At 44.8% G+C, this 16,931-nt stretch overlaps 2 protein-coding genes across 7 annotated transcripts in view; one reads left to right on the plus strand and one right to left on the minus strand.

The window, feature by feature from the left end:
- Positions 1-4,378, plus strand: part of LOC121543524 (putative methyltransferase NSUN7) — a 40,140-nt gene extending 35,762 nt beyond the window's left edge. The window contains exons 17-18 of the mRNA XM_045206579.1: positions 3,051-3,327; positions 3,512-4,378. Coding sequence (XP_045062514.1) covers positions 3,051-3,327; positions 3,512-3,981 — 747 coding nt within the window. The 3' untranslated portion in view covers positions 3,982-4,378. The remainder of the gene's footprint in view (positions 1-3,050; positions 3,328-3,511) is intronic.
- Positions 4,379-6,712: 2,334 nt separating this feature from the next.
- The window catches only part of LOC121543528 (amyloid-beta A4 precursor protein-binding family B member 2), a 49,369-nt gene continuing 39,150 nt past the window's right edge, over positions 6,713-16,931 (minus strand). For all 6 annotated transcript variants that reach the window (XM_041853484.2, XM_041853510.2, XM_041853493.2 and 3 more), the window contains 3 exons: positions 7,779-7,894; positions 7,323-7,505; positions 6,713-7,061 (listed from right to left, as the gene is read on the minus strand). In XM_041853484.2, the coding sequence (XP_041709418.1) occupies positions 6,888-7,061; positions 7,323-7,505; positions 7,779-7,894 (473 nt within the window). In that variant the 3' untranslated portion in view covers positions 6,713-6,887. The remainder of the gene's footprint in view (positions 7,062-7,322; positions 7,506-7,778; positions 7,895-16,931) is intronic.

The raw sequence follows: 16,931 nt of genomic DNA on the forward strand, positions 1-16,931 counted from the left end.
TCATGAAGACAGACATGTACAGCCTTGAAGGTAGAGCAGAGCAGCAGTTGGAGAGGGGGAGGAGGAGGGGGAGAGGAGATCAGAAAGAAGGAGAGAAGAGGGTGAAGGAAGGATCAGAGGAAGAAGACAGACCTGAGAATGGGTGACCGGAACGAGAGGTTGAGAGGAGGAAGGAGGGAGATGAAAGAAGAGGGCTGTTTTGGAGAGAGAGAGAGAGAGAGCAGGGCTGCTATAGAAGAACTGTAGAGCAGTCAGAACCTATCTAATGACAATACAGAGGCTGAGCACTTAGCTACAGTCTGGTCCACACACACACACTCACACACACACACACACACACACACACACACACAGAGTCTTGTACAACTAACCTTGTGGGGACACAGAATTCAGTCCCATTCAAAATCCTATTTTCCCTAACCCCTAACCCGAAAACCTTAACCCTAACCCTAAACATAACCCTAGCTCCTAACCCTAACCCGAAAACTAACCCTAGCTCCTAAAGCTAATTCTAACCCTAACACTAATTCTAACCTTAACCCTAAACTCCCTTGAAATAGCATTTTACCTTGTGGGGACCAACAAAATGTCCCCAGTTGGTCAAATGTTTGTTATTTTACAATTATTGTGGGGACTTCTGGTCCCCACAAGTATAGTTAAACACACACACACACACACACACACAGACACACACACACACACACAGACACACACACACGTCCAGTAGGAGATGCTCCGTTTCGTCTTTCATTCTCTATGTTCTTTGTACTGTAGCTGTAAGAAGTAGAACCAGGGTGACAGACAGTACAGACCAAAGTGTAAATGTGTCATACATGATCAGAAATCACATCATGTGCTGTGTACTGAATACTATAATGTGTGGTACTGCCAGGAGGTTCTCATCCAGAGAACCCTATGGAAGAGGAAGTGTATGTTGATATCTGCTTAAGTTCAATTCTGTCATCATTTTTGGGGGGATTCAGTTCAATGCTGTCATATTTTCTGAGAGTATTATGATGATTGACTTGGCTGTCTATGTTGATGTGGAAGAGTGGAGATGTCTTTCTCTCTCTGTTCTCCTCAGTCTCTCGTCTATTTTCTATCTCCCATTCCCTCAATGCTGTTCCTGTCTTCTTCTTTCACATCAATTAAACCAAACTCTTTCTTTTTGTCTTACAGTCTCTCTCTCATGTAATCTCTCATGCAATGTCGATCTCTCTCACACTAACCACTCTCACACATTCCTCTCTCCCTCGTTCTCTCTCCTGCAGTTTCTCTTCATCACACTCTCTCCTGCAGTTTCTCTCCATCCCATTCTCTCCTGCAGTTTCTCTACTCTCTCTCCCTCTGTAGGTGGGTCTTAAGTGAGACTTCAGTCACGGCAGCTTAGCTGTGCTTTACTGGGCTTTAGCTGCTAAGTGTGGTGCAGTGGAGTAATGATGATGGAGCAGCTACTTTCACAGAGCCACAGCCACCGTACCGCTAGCCTAGCTTCCTGCCTGCCTACCTAGCTTGCTGCTTGGCTGCTTATGGACCCACGGTCGGCCACACAGGCCCCTATAATCCAAATTACCAAGCATGGCCACATTTAGGATATTCCTCCACATAATGAAACCTGCTCTACTCTACCGTTTACGACCTACTGGATTATTAAGCAATTTTCTCCCTCTCTCTCAGGGTGTGACGGAGTGCTCTCTCTCTCTCCCCCCCTCCATCCGTCAAAGCAGCATCTGTTCATCCCCCTGTCAGCCATCACATTTATACCTCCACAGACAGGCATGAAAAGATAATCAAACTGCCGTAATAGCACCTCAAACAGGTTTCTTTCCACCTCCAATAAACTCAGCTAATCAAAAGTTATTGTGGCACTCTGAAAAGCGCCGTAAAAATAGCAATTAGATAAGTGTGGGAATGCAATTTCACTGGGAGCGGGCGTCACATTGGGCCCAGTAAAATCATTTTATGAGGTTTTCATACAAGAACAGCTAGGGACAATAAACTCTGTGTTGAGACTGTGATGTGTCTGGACTCTGGACTCCTGCAGTGGGACTGTCCACATCACATCACAGGTTTGCAGTGCACTTAAATGTCCCCATATAGAGAGACGGTTAGAGTTGTGTCATACACAGACAGAATTTAGAATTATGTGCGGGTTTCTTTTAGCTTGTAAGTAGGCAAGTAGAATTGCACAGCAGAGGTGGGAGTTTAAATTCTGCCTAGTTATCAGAGGTGCGGTGAGAATGGCAGAACTGGGTCAAACAGTTTGTGGTACGTAGAATATGGTTGTTTAGGACCTATGTTGTGTATGGTGGTGTTTGGGGTTTGTTGCTGCACACAAGTTTAGTAGTGTGCCCAGGTAGAGAGGATGATTTGTAGCCTCCTGTAGCTCAGTTGGTGGAGCATGGCGCTTGCAACGCCAGGGTTGTGGGTTCGATTCCCATGGGGGGCCAGTATAAAAAATTTATGCACTCACTAACTGTAAGTCGTTCTGGATAAGAGCGTCTGCTAAATGACTAAAATGTAAAATTATTTTAAGAGGCTTGAACAGAAGTGAGGGGAGATGGGGCGGATGTGAGATTGAGGAAGGAGAGAAGAGGAGAAAGGGAGGTAAAGGAGGAGAGGGGGAGGGAGAGAATCTGTTGAATAATTCAGCGCCCCCTGTCTGTGTGAATTAGCATCAACACAGTCAGTGTAACCCCAAAAGACCCTCCCGTACACATCTGCACAACAACTCAAATGTACACACACCCTCACTTTCTCTCAGGAAGTGTGAATTATTCAGTTGGTGGGGAGAGGAGAGCTGTGTGGGTTGGTGCTGTGACAGCAGGTGACCCTGCAGCAGGAAGAAAGGACATGGTGCCTCTCTCTCCTCTCTAAAGTACTATTTACAGATTACTTGGCGCTCATAAAACACTCATCTTTACATTGCATAGACTCTGTTTGCATTGCAAAGTACTGTATATCCAAACTCTTTTGCCGTAAAATGATCACATGGTTTAAACTTGTTCCAGTATCTCCTCCTTACTCTCTCCATGTTCCTTTCCTGACAGCCCGACCTGGAAGAGATCGAGTCTGCACAGGAAGTGCTTGCCAGGGCAGCAGCCACGGGCCTATTGGACGGGATCGATTCCAACAATCCAACCAGGAAGGAGAGGCGTGGCCGACAGACCCACCAGGCACCAATCAGTCACGGCCGCTCAGCTAATACACGCCCACACGCCACCGCCAGCAGCCAATCCAGAGTCATGGAGTTCCTGAACCGTGAGACCAAGGGTAGTAGCTCCGCCCCTACGGTGGGGTCGACCAATGGAGGTCTGTTGCAACGAGGTCAGTTCGTTCACACACACACAGATTCACTCCTAACACACGTCTACTCAACAGCTCTTTCTATGTCGTACTAGTCCAAAGGCCAAGCGCTATCTCACTCGCTCTCTTCTCCATCTCTTCCTTTTGCCTAATTCCTCTCTCACACACTCCGCCATCCCCCTCTTCCTCTATCTCTGTCCTCTAGGTAAAGCCAAGCCTGCTCGCCGACGCCCTCCCAACCCTTCCCTCTCCAACAGTACCTCCTACACCTCCCCTTACTCCGCCCCTAACCCCGCCTCCATCCCCTCCAGGAAGAATCTGACCCGCCTCATCAACACTGCAGCCGCATACAACAACCGCCACTCGCCCACCGCCACCAACCCCCCTGCTGCCCCTTCCACAACAGCCCCCTCCGCCCCCCTGGTCAACCCCGGTCCCCCTAAGGGTCGTCAGGAGGTGCTGCGCCCCGTAGCCCTCACCCTGCCCCCGGTCCTGTTCCCTGGGTACTCCCCCCCGGCCAGACAGATCCAGAACCTCCCTCCGTCCCCCCAGAGGTCCAACCCCACCCTGGCCTACTACCAGTGGAAGACCTCACCCCCCCAGGTGCTCCTGGTCAAGTCCTCTGGTAGTGTCAACGAAAAGCCTGTCGTCAAACACGCTCGCCCCTGGCTTTGACAATACTTCAGGCAAATACACACAGACACACACTCAATTACTAAAGACAAAAAACACACTACCATACACTGAAATATAGAAGACATGTTACACACACACACACACACACACACACATATATATATATACACACGCAAGTTACATTCACACACAGTGTCCATAGTGCTGTCAGTATTATAGTTTTACTTTGCAATGAATATAAAGCAAAAACAATGAAGTACCTTTAAAGTAATTTCACTTTAATGCTTTTCGTGTGTCATAAAACAAGTATGCCATATCTCAAATATACAGTAATTGTATATTTTTACAGTAGTGCCAATTACCAAATATATGATTTCATGACTTCAATGACTTGACCCATTACATGAGAAAATAAACCTGCACTTTCAAGACCTTCCCTTGTTTTGGTAATGCATTTATTTTCACAACAGATTACAATTACATGGTGTAGAGATGAGTGAAGAACAGAGCACATGAATCACACTATTTTCACGTATGTATTTACGTTGGAGTGGATTGCATTCACAGAGTTGAGTTAGAGTGTACAGAGGTGTACCTGGGTTCTAAAGGAGAAGGTGGGCGGTCAGCTCTCTATAGCTGGGTGAACGTGTGTGTGTGTGTGTGTGTGTGTGTGTGTGAGTGGGGACAGGTGTAGATCGTCTGGTGGGGTTAGGCTTTTGTGCAGAGCATCTGTCCATATTGACACCCTCCTCAATAACCTCTCTCCCCAATGATGACCCATCTCTATCTCTACACTCACATTCAGATTACAGACACATGAAATACCAACAGCACCCCATTCCTCTCTCTAACCTCTCCCCTCTCATCTCCAACCTGGGGTACAATCATTACTTTACAATCCGAGCACCCCTCCTCAAGGGAGACATTGGTTCAGTCCGTTATGTGAGCCAGATGGAATGGAATACATTGGTTCCCATGTTCTGTACACTTCCTGTCTCTGCTACGACATCATGGCTGTATAGTCCGTCACATGACACATCTCTGTTGGAGTCTGCGGCTCAAAGGTTACCAGGTCGGGTAGAGCAGCTGGATGGCGGCGATTGGTCAGTGGCCTTGTCAGTAGTGATCGGCTTTTACCATAAGCATGTCCCGTTTCCACGTCAACGAGACAGACATCTTAAAGAGACCCTTGTGTGTGGGTCCCGTTCTGGAATGCTACTCAGTTTGGCACTGCGATGGGAACAGGGCTGCTCACTGTGCCCAATGAGTAGAAAAAAGGGGATGGATAAAGACAAAACGATCAGACATTCAGTATGGGCTTCCTGATGCAACAAAGCCAACACTCAATGGGGATTGGTTATTTTTCTCAGGTACAGTATGTCCAGTGTGTCTCAGTAGTAGTCTAAAGCCTGTGTCACAGGAAGCAATTTGGATGCAATTTCAATTGCATGCAACATCCAATCTTGTTATACATCACATCATGGTTACATAAATGATTTGTTTATCCAAACGTTTGATATTGAAACAGCATCGATATAGACAAAAGGCTGTCTGTACAATTTAGCTAGCTAGCCAAAATGTTGCCTCTTGCAAAATATATTTTACCTAGCTCTCAAACTCTAGGCGGCATTCTGCCTTCTCCCTAAAGTTTTCAGCCATTCGCTTCGCCCATGACTGGCTCATGTTAACTACAATCCCAACACTGTTTTAACGTTTAGAAACGTCGATAATCATCGCTTGCGATGCGGCTTTCGAAAACAAATGGCCCTTATCTTTCATCAGTGAGAAAGAATCCTTCAAATAAAAATATACACTTACTGTAGCAGTTTTGCACACATCCATACAGCTATGGTGCCTCCATCCAACGAAACTACACTTCCGCTACACTTCCAGAGTTACCCTTACACATGGGTGTTCGGAGCAAGCTAGATAGCTAATTAGCACAGGTGGTCGCCTCTTGTCTTCCATCTGTTTTCCGTAAACAAGCGCTGTAACATCGAGAAATGGCTGTGTCGTAACCCTAGCCCTATCGAGGTGTGTATCAATTTAACCTTTAGTTTTTTGAAAATTATTTCTCGCTGATATGAAAGATAAGGTCCTTATGCTTCCAAAACCGTACCGCAAGCGACTCGTGTTAATGTTCAGATTTGAGCGTCGGGGCTCTTAACAAAACTCCCCCGTACAGAAGATGCCTTCGTCCAATGACTCTTATGTATAATGTAATGGAACTGAGAGTCATGATCAAGGGCTATGTTTTACCAAGCTAGCGACGAGCTAACCTAGCTAGCGCAGTTCATGTTGGACAATTTCAGTTGAAACTGGACAGAGAAAGGTCTGGGTTCACTTTTAGAATTACATTTATTGACTGCCAGAGCATGTACATAAACCATGACTAGCCAATTTTTCGGACATTTGGCATGTCTCTTTTGTTGCGGTTTGCAGCAGCAGTTACAGCTGTGTTGACATGACAACTGGGTCAGAGTTGCAAGCAACATAAATTGTGCCCAGAATGCTTCGTGTGACATCGGCTTAATCCTCCATACAGCTCAGTAATAATAATACTCCACAAGACTAAGCAGTGCCCGGTGAGGACAGGTGTGGTCTGGCTAAAGTTGGCAAGTCTCGCTATGACACAGAAGAGTTCAAAGCTCAATGGAAAGTTCCACTAGTGATGACACAAATCAACAGCACCTCATTCTGCTATAGCTTGGCCTTCCTCCTCTTCTTCTTCTGCAGATTAGTTCACTTTTATTATTTTGAGCAGATATACATTTCCAGATCCATTCCTCCTTTGGTCTGCCCAGTGGTGTTAAGTTAACATGTATGTACATCGTTGGTTACCATGGCTGGTATTGGTTAGGCGTGGTTGTAGGTCGTAGTCTTGGCGATAGTGTGAGTTACAGAGCCAGGGGCTGGGGTAGGGGGTGTGGTCAGTGAGCTGTCTGTCATTGCTGAGGCAGTTCTGAGGACGTTTTCTTTGTTTTCAGAGTGTCTATGAGAGACTGGACGCCACGCTTCACGCTGGTGGTCACCCGGCGCGTCACCGAGTCGGGGGGCGGGGAGGAGGAGCCAGCTCTCTGGGAGGGGGGGCGTGCCACCAGACACTTCTGATAACGCAGCTGAGAAGGAAGGGGGGAGAGGAAAGTACATCAGTCTAAGTCAACCACAACCGTAACACTAACTCTAGCTTCATGTCCACGTCCTGGTTCAACCCTAACCGTAGCCTCAACCACAACCTTAACCCTCAATCACAACCCTAACATCATGTCCATATCCCAGTCTGTTCAAATATGCAAGAATGAGGAAAAAAGGATAAGCAGACAATGTCTGTATATATACAGTATATTTGTACACACAGTAGGTATGAGTAGGAGTCTCACCACACAAGCAGCCTGCACGGCCTCAGACACACTGCCAGCGTTGGGGTCACACCAGAACACGTGGCACTGGAAGTGCTGGTTCCCAGAGTCCATGACGAAGGCAAAGGTATGGATGTCCCGGCCCACTCCCATGAAGGACAGGAAACGCACGCGGCACTCCACCATCACTTCCTCTTCCTCTTCCTGTGCAGGGGACCAATAGTTATAGAATATAGGGAATATTCAGGTAGAAATGTAGACATGTTTTTATTCATGATGAGGGCAATGGGTTAAAGCAAGACAAGCCAGGTTGGTTAAGATGAAATTAATATCTACAGTAGGTTTCAGTCCAGACGGACCAGATGTGAATCTGTTGTTTCACATGCAGTTGCCAAATGGATAACAAATGAAAATCATGAATGTGGTAAAGAGAGTCAGAGATAATCCATAGTTAAGTGGAGAAAAGATGATACTTGCCTTCTCCTTGATGACAGCCACGGTGGCGTCAGCCACACTCAGTATGACAGGGGTCCAGTCCTCTTTTCCTGTGGAGGACACCAGGCTCTCTATAGCCCCGTTGATGATGTCCATACCTGGAGAGAGGGAAGGAGGGAGGGAGAGGGGGAGGGGGAGGGGGAGAGAGGGAGGAAAGAGAGAGAGGGAGATGAAACCTGAGTTTATTTTCTAACTCCAGTAGAGTGGTGGTCGGTGCCGTTTAAGATGGAGGACGATTATATTCATATTCATATTCCATTCACCCAGCTCAATGAAACATTGATAGGTTTAGGCTATTACACATTATACTCAAATTTTCCCTATACCCATCATGAGGTTGCTACAATTTAGCCTATGAATTAAAGTTTACAACGTAGGTGCACAGGTCGAGAGAAAAATGTAAAATAATCAAGGAGACAGACAGTGACTAATTTAATACCGCCTTGCACACTCTTGCCTGCATCTAGCTGATCTAGGGAGTAATCATTAGTCCAACATTTGCAAACGAGTTTCTATTGGACAAATTCTGGTATGTTTATCCCCGTTTCCTCCCGTTTGCTTCTGTTTAAGAAACGTTTTTCAGCAGAATCAGTGGAATGAATACACCTCTGATCACATGCAAACACAGTTTACTTTCATAGCAGCCGCATACAAACAGCATGATCACTTTGCTCGTTGTATTCCTTCTTGCATCAACTCAATCTCCTCCTCTCACCTTTTCCCTTCGCTTGTGGACTTCAGTTCACAACACATCAGTTGTCTGTGACCAGGTGAAAAAACTTTTCCAAGCCAAACCTTCATATCATAACCGCTAACCGCTACACACAGCCTACGTCGTTGTCACCATATTAGTTAATGTCATAGTCAACATAGCAACTAGAATTAACGCATTAGTAAACCTGCTACAATCATGCAGTGTACAGTCAGCAAGTAGTTTAGCAGTTACACCGGCGGGCCTCGGTGGCAATAAATTAATAAAACCAAAAGCTTACCTTGACTTGGAAGAGTTTCTGTGTGGAATAGCCATAGCCAGCTAGCCAGCTAGGGTGTTTGAGTAGGCTAAACTGGCTAGCTGCATTCGCTAGATAAGCAAGTGAAAGTGAAAAAAATACTATGAGAAATATAGCTAGCTATCTCGCTCCCTCTCTCTCTTGCTTCTCTTTCATTTTTGAATAAATTATTATTATTTTTTGTATATATTTTTATTCAAGTTTTACAAAATGTACATCAATGTAAGTACAAAGATATTACCATATCCCCCCCATCCCTTCCTCCACACAACACATCCACCCAACCCCCCAGTCCCTTCCCTACCTCAGTCCACCCACCTCAATTCTCAATAATATTATATTGATGACTGTACCTATTATATAATAACTAATGGGAATACCTACTGGGAAACCTTAAAGCATCTCATCAGAGGGGAGCCTCTGCAAGCCATTAAAGTATGATATAAATGGTTGCCATGTTCTAACAAATGTATCATTGGAACCCCTAAGAGAATACTTAATTTTCTCAAGCTTTAGGAAGAATATTACATTGTTGAGCCATTGAGAAGTAGAGGGGGGCTGAGCAGACTTCCACTGGAGAAGAATTCTACGTCGAGCTAATAAGGATGTAAAAGCAACAATATCGGCATGTTTGGGGTCCAAGGAAAACAAGTCTTCTGGAACACCAAAAACAGCTATCAAGGGACATGGCTGCAGGTTAATTTCAAGCACCTCAGATACAATTTTAAAACTAGAATTCCAGTAATTTTGTAGTTTAGAGCATTGAATGAACATGTGACTAAGGTCACATGGTGAGACATGACATCTATCACACTCATCATTTACATATGGATATATTTCAGACAATCTGGATTTGGAAAAACTTAAATTGTATGAGACCAAGACGAGCACACAATGTAGTGGAGCGTACTCTATCCATCGCCTCATCCCACCACTCCTGTGTAAATTCAACACCCATTTCCCGTTCCCAAGCAGATTGAGTTTTGTTGGTGGAGTGTTTGTCCAATGACATAATACACAGATAGATCTGAGAAATGACTGCTTTCTGTCGAGGTAATAGAGTCACCCCAGGGTGGGCAAGGGGGTGGAGCAGGGAAGCCAGAAAATTGGGAGGAGACACAATGCCTAATTTGAAGGTAACGGAAAAAGTGAGATGGAGGCAAAGAGTATTTAGAGGCCAGGTTTGGAAAACTAGAATAAAATCAATTTACATATAAGTCTTGGAAGGACTTAATACATTTCCTTGTCCAGTGAGAGAAAGCATTATCTATTAGGGAAGCGGGGAATAAGTCATTCTTATCAATAGGATCCATAGTAGATGCAGAGGAGAATTTAAAATGCCGTCGAAACTGGTACCAAATCTTAAGTGTGGAAAGCATTACAGGATTGTGAGTATAGAGAGAGGGGCATGCTGGGAGAGAAGAGCAGAGTAAAGAAGGAAGAGAAGCAGAAATTCAAGAATGTGCCTCTAGTTGGCACCATGTGGTATCTGGAGCGTGGAACCAGAATGGCAATTTCTGAAAGTTGGCTGCCCAGTAATAGTATACAAAGTTGGGTAGTGCCAGCCCTCCTCTAAACTTGCATCTCTGAAGTAAAGATCTACTGACTCCCCAGATAAATGTGGTAACAGCCTGATTGATTGACTTTAAAAAACACTTTGGTAAAAACATTGGGATAGATTGAAATAAATAAAGGAATTTGGCTAAACTGTTCATTTTTACAGCATTAAGCTACCCCATCTCTGAAAATCTGTTTTCATTTGCGCAGGAAGGGGAGCAAAGTTTGCAGAAAAAAGAGCATGTAATGAACGAGTTACGTTCACTCCAAGGTATTTGAAACCAGAGCGGCTAAACTGAAAAGGCGTGTCTGTCTGCTGGAGCTGTAGCGCTGCTGGATTGATTGGGAAGCACTCACTTTTCTGGAGATTCAGCTTGTAACCAGAGAAGGAGCCAAAGTTCTCCAGAATAGAAAGGATAGAAGGTAAACAAGTTACAGGGTTATTTACATAGAGTAACAAATCATCTGCATATAATGATAACCTATGTTCAACTCCTTCCTGTGTTACACCTTGGAAAGAGGAGGATGCCCGTAAAGCTAGTGAAAGGGGCTCAATAGCGACGGCAAATAATAAAGGGGACAGTGGGCAGCCCTGGCATGTCCCACGTTCCAGGGCAAAATAATCAGAATGGGTGTCATTGGTACAGACACTGGCCTGGGGAGATGTATACAAGAGACGGATCCATGAGCTAAATTTGTCCCCAAATCCAAATTCTTTAAGAACAGCAAATAGGTACTACCATTCAATTCTGTCGAATGTCTTCTCTGCGTCTAGGGAGATTACCACCTCAGGGGAGTTGGAGAATTGTTTAGAATAAATAATGTTAAACAGCGTCCGAATATAAAAAAAGGAATATCTGTCCTTTATAAAGCCGGTTTGTTCCTGTGATATGAGTCCTGCTAAGACTACTTCCAGACGCCTCGCTATCACCTTTGCCAGGGATCAGTACACCCATTCTGAACCATAAAACCAGAGAAGGACTTTGACATAGCAGAAGGAGGCAGTTCTGGGGTTGGAGCGGTCTAAAGCCGGGCTAATAACACAATTCAGATCCCCGCCAAATATCAAAAGATGGGTGTTCAGAGAAGGGATTTTTCCGAGCAACCCATTGGCAAATTCAACATCATCAAAATTGGGAGCATATACATTGACCAATACTACAGGTAAAATCAAATCAAATTTGATTTGCCACATGCGCCGAATACAACAGGTGTAGACATTACTGTGAAATGCTTACTTACAAGCCCTTAACCAAAAATTCAGTTTTAAAGAAAAAAATAAAAGTGTTAAGTAAAAAATAGATAAGTAAAAAATAGCTAATATTTAAAGAGCAGCAGTAAAATAAGATAACAGTAGGGAGGCTATATACTGGGGGTACCGGTACAGAGACAATGTACTGGTTAGTCGAGGTAATTGAGGTAATATGTACATGTGGGTAGAGTTAAAGTGACTATGCATAAATAATAAACAGAGTAGCAGCAGCGTAAAAGAGGGGGACGGGGTGGGGTGGGGGGGCAATGCAAATAGTCCGGGTAGTCATGATTAGTTGTTCAGGAATCTTATGGCTTGGGGGTAGAAGCTGTTAAGAAGCCTTTTGGACCTAGACTTGGCGCTCTGGTACCGCTTGCCGTGCGGTAGCAGAGAGAACAGTCTATGACTAGGGTGGCTGGAGTCTTTGATAATTTTAGGACCTTCCTCTGACACCGGTATAGAGGTCCTGGATGGCAGGAAGCTTGGCCCCAGTGATGTACTGGGCCATACGCAGTACCCTCTGTAGTGCCTTGCGGTCGGAGGCCGAGCAGTTGCCATACCAGGCGGTGATGCAACCAGTCAGAATGCTCTCTATGGTGCAGCTGTAGAACCTTTTGAGGATCTGAGGACCCATGCCAAATCTTTTCAGTCTCCTGGGGGGGAATAGGCTTTGTCGTGCTCTCTTCACGACTGTCTTGGTGTGTTTGGACCATGATAGTTTGTTGGTGATGTGGACACCAAGGAACTTGAAGCTCTCAACCTGTTCCACTACAGCCCCGTCAATGAGAATGGGGGTGTGCTCAGTCCTCTTTTTTTTCCTGTAATCCACAATCATCTCATTTGTCTTGATCACGTTGAGGGAGAGGTTGTTATCCTGGCACCACACGGCCAGGTCTCTGACCTCCTCCCTATAGGCTGTCTCATCATTGTCGGTGATCAGGTCTACCACTGTTGTGTCATCGGCAAACTTAATGATGGTGTTGGAGTCGTGCCTGGCCATGCAGTCATGGGTGAACAGGGAGTACAGGAGGGGACTGAGCACACACCCCTGAGGGGCCCCTGTGTTGAGGATCAGCGTGGCAGATGTGTTGTTGCCTACCCTTACCACCTGGGGGCGGCCCGTCAGGAAGTCCAGGATCCAGTTGCAGAGGGAGGTGTTTAGTCCCAGGGTCCTTAGCTTAGTGATGAGTTTTGAGGGCACTATGGTGTTGTACGCTGAGCTGTAGTCAATGAATAGCATTCTCACGTAGGTGTTCCTCTTGTCCAGGTGGGAAAGGGCAGTGTGGAGTGCAATAGAGATTGCATCATCTGTGGATCTGTTGGGGCGGTATGTAAATTGGAGTGGGTCTAGGGTTTCTGGGATAATGGTGTTGATGTGAGCCATGACCAGCCTTTCAAAGCACTTCCTGGCTACAGACGTGAGTGCTACGGGCCGGTAGTCATTTAGGCAGGTTATCTTAGTGTTCTTGGGCACAGGGACTATGGTGGTCTGCTTGAAACATGTTGGTATTACAGACTCAGTCAGGGACATGTTGAAAATGTCAGTGAAGACACTTGCCAGTTGGTCAGCGCATGCTCGGAGTACACGTCCTGGTAATCCGTCTGAATTTTGAATGTTGACCTGCTTAAAAGTCTTACTCACATCGGCTAAGGAGAGCGTGATCACATAGTCATCCGGAACAGCTGTGCTTCCCTTTGTAGTCTGTAATAGTTTTCAAGCCCTGCCACATCCGACGAGCGTCAGAGCCGGTGTAGTACGATTCAATCTTAGTCCGGTATTGACTCTTTGCCTGTTTGATGGTTCGTCGGAGGGCATAGCGGGATTTCTTATAAGCGTCCGGGTTAGAGTCCCACTCCTTGAAAGCGGCAGCTCTACCCTTTAACGGGATGCGGATGTTGCCTGTAATCCATGGCTTCTGGTTGGGGTATGTACGTACGGTCACTGTGGGGACGATGTCATCAATGCACTTATTGATGAAGCCAGTGACTGATGTGGTGTACTCCTCAATGCTATCGGAAGAATCCCGGAACATATTCCAGTCTGTGCTAGCAAAACAGTCCCGTAGCTTAGCATCTGCGTCATCTGACCACTTCCTTATTAACTGAGTCACTGGTGCTTCCTGCTTTAGTTTTTGCTTATAAGCTGGAATCAGGAGGATAGAGTTATGGTCAGATTTGCCAAATGAAGGGCGAGGGAGAGCTTTGTATGCGTGTCTGTGTGTGGAGTAAAGGTGGTCTAGAGTTTTTTTCCCTCTGGTTGCACATTTAACATGCTGGTAGAAATGAGGTAGAACGGACTTAAGTTTCCCTGCATTAAAGTCCCCGGCCACTAGGAACGCTGCCTCTGGATGAGCGTTTTCCGATTTACTTATGGCCTTATACAGCTCATTGAGTGCAATCTTAGTGCCAGCATCGGCTTGTGGTGGTAAATAGACAGCTATGAAATATATAGATGAAAAGTCTCTTGGTAAATAGTATGGTCTACAGCTTATCATGAGATACTCTACCTCATGCGAGCAAAACCTCGAGACCTCCTTAATATTAGATTTTATGCACCAGCTGTTGTTTACAAATATACACAGACCGCCACCCCTTGTCTTACCGGAGTCAGCCGTTCTATCCTGCCGATGTAGCGTATATCCCGCCAGCTGTATGTTATCCATGTCGTCGTTCAGCCACGACTCAGTGAAACATAAGATTTTACAGTTTTTAATGTCCCGTTGGTAGGATAACCTTAATCATAGGTCGTCCAATTTATTTTCAAATGATTGAACATTGGCTAATAGGATTGATGGAAGAGGCAGTTTACTCGCTCGACGTCGGATCCTTACAAGGCACCCCGACCTATGTCCACGATACCTCCGTATCTTTCTCATGCAAATGACGGGGATTTGGGCCTTGTCGGGTGTCTGTAGGATATCCTTCGCGTCCGACTCATTGAAGAAAAAATCTTCATCCAATACGAGGTGAGTAATTGCTGTCCTGATATCCAGAAGCTATTTTTGATCGTAAGAGACGGTGGCAGAAACATTATGTACAGTATAAATTACAAATAACGCGAAAAAACACACATAATAGTACAATTGGTTAGAGGGCTGTAAAACGGCAGCCATTTTCTCCAGCGCCATTAACCAGGTGTGTGCCAAATGGTGCCAGTTATGATTAAATATCTCCCATTACTGTCTGAAATAACATTATTAGTAGAGACATGTATTATTTTACTAACCAAGATTGCACATGCACGAATGATCAATTGGACGTAATAAAGTGGTGAAAAGTCCTTCAGTAAGTACAGTCGAAGTCGGAAGTCAAAACTCGTTTTTCAACCACTCCACACATTTATTTTTAACAAACTATAGTTTTGGCAAGTTGGTTAGGACATCTACTTTGTGCATGACACAAGTAATTTTTCCAACAATTGTTTACAGACAGATTATTTCACTTATAATTCACTGTATCACAATTCCAGTGGGTCAGAAGTTTACATACACTAAGTTGACTGTGCCTTTAAACAGCTTGGAAAATTCCAGAAAATGATGTCATGGCTTTAGAAGCTTCTGACAGGCTAATTGACATCATTTGAGTCAATTGGAGGTGTACCTGTGAATGTATTTCAAGTCCTACCTTCAAACTCAGTGCCTCTTTGCTTGACATCATGGGAAAATCAAAATAAATCAGCCAAGACCTCAGAAAAGAAATTGTAGACCTCCACAAGTCTGGTTCATTCTTGTGAGCAATTTCCAAATGCCTGAAGGTACCACGTTCATCTGTACAAACAATAGTATGCAAGTATAAACACCATGGGAGCACGCAGCCATCATACCGCTCAAGAAGGAGACGCGTTCTGTCTCCTAGAGATTAACGTACTTTGGTGTGAAAAGTGCAAATAAATCCCAGAACAACAGCAAAGGACCTTGTGAAGATGCTGGAGGAAACAGGTACAAAAGTATCTATATCCACAGTAAAACGAATCCTATATGGAAATAACCTGAAAGGCTGCTCAGCAAGGAAGAAGCCACTGCTCCAAAACCGCCATAAAAAAGCCAGATAACGGTTTGCAACTGCACATGGGGACAAAGATCGTACTTTTGGAGAAATGTCCTCTGGTCTGATGAAACAGAAATAGAACTGTTTGGCCATAATGACCATGTTTGGAGGAAAAAGGGGGGGGCTTGCAAGCCGAAGAACACCATCCCAACCGTGAAGCACGGGGGTGGCAGCATAATGCTGTGGGGGTGCTTTGCTGCAGGAAGGACTGGTGCACTTCACAAAATAGATGGCATCATGAGGAAGGAAGATTATGTGGATATATTGAAGCAACATCTCAAGACATCAGTCAGGAAGTTAAAGCTTGGTCGCAAATGGGTCTTCCAAATGGACAATGACCCCAAGCATACTTCCAAAGTTGTGGCAAAATGGCTTAAGGACAACAAAGTCAAGGTATTGGATTGGCCATCACAAAGCCCTGACCTCAATCCTATGGAAAATGTGTGGACCGAACTTAAAAAGCGTGTGCGAGCAAGGAGGCCTACAAACCTGACTCAGTTACACCAGCTCTGTCAGGAGGAATGGGCCAAAATTCACCCAACTTATTGTGGGAAGCTTGTGGAAGGCTACCCGAAACATTTGACCCAAGTTAAACAATTTAAAGGCAATGCTACCAAATACTAATTGAGTGTATATAAACTTCTGACCCACTGGGAATGTGATGAAAGAAATAAAAGCTGAAATAAATAATTCCCTCTACCATACGTAAAAATGTATGCACACATGACTGTAAGTCGCTTTGGATAAAAGCGTCTGCTAAATGGCATATTATTTATTACTATTATTCTGATATTTCACATTCTTAAAATAAAGGGATCCTAACTGACCTAAGACAGGGAATTTTTATTAGGATTAAATGTCAGGAATTGTGAAAAACTGAGTTTAAATGTATTTGGCTATGGTGTATGTAAACTTCCGACTTCAACTGTATCTAGACGAAAAAACTAACAAAGGAAAACTCTGCAAAAGCCTGGAATTGTAGCCATGCATTACTATGCTAGCCGTCTAGCCAAATAAAAAGGACCTCCCAAATGTGTAGTTTAAATAACAACCACACAAGACAGTATTAGTCATTTTTATCAGAGTTCAATAACGTTTGTATTTCTACCTGGTAGAAAAGTAATGGCAAAAGGGGAAAAAGCCTCCTGAGTGGCGCAGTGGTCTAAGGCACTGCATCGCAGTGCTAACTGTGCCACTAGAGATCCTGGTTCGAATCCAGGCTCTGTCGCAGCCGGCCGCGACCGGGAGACTCATGGGCGGCGCACAATT

Source organism: Coregonus clupeaformis, chromosome 3 (assembly GCF_020615455.1).
Source record: "Coregonus clupeaformis isolate EN_2021a chromosome 3, ASM2061545v1, whole genome shotgun sequence".
Classification (NCBI taxonomy): Eukaryota; Metazoa; Chordata; class Actinopteri; order Salmoniformes; family Salmonidae; genus Coregonus; species Coregonus clupeaformis.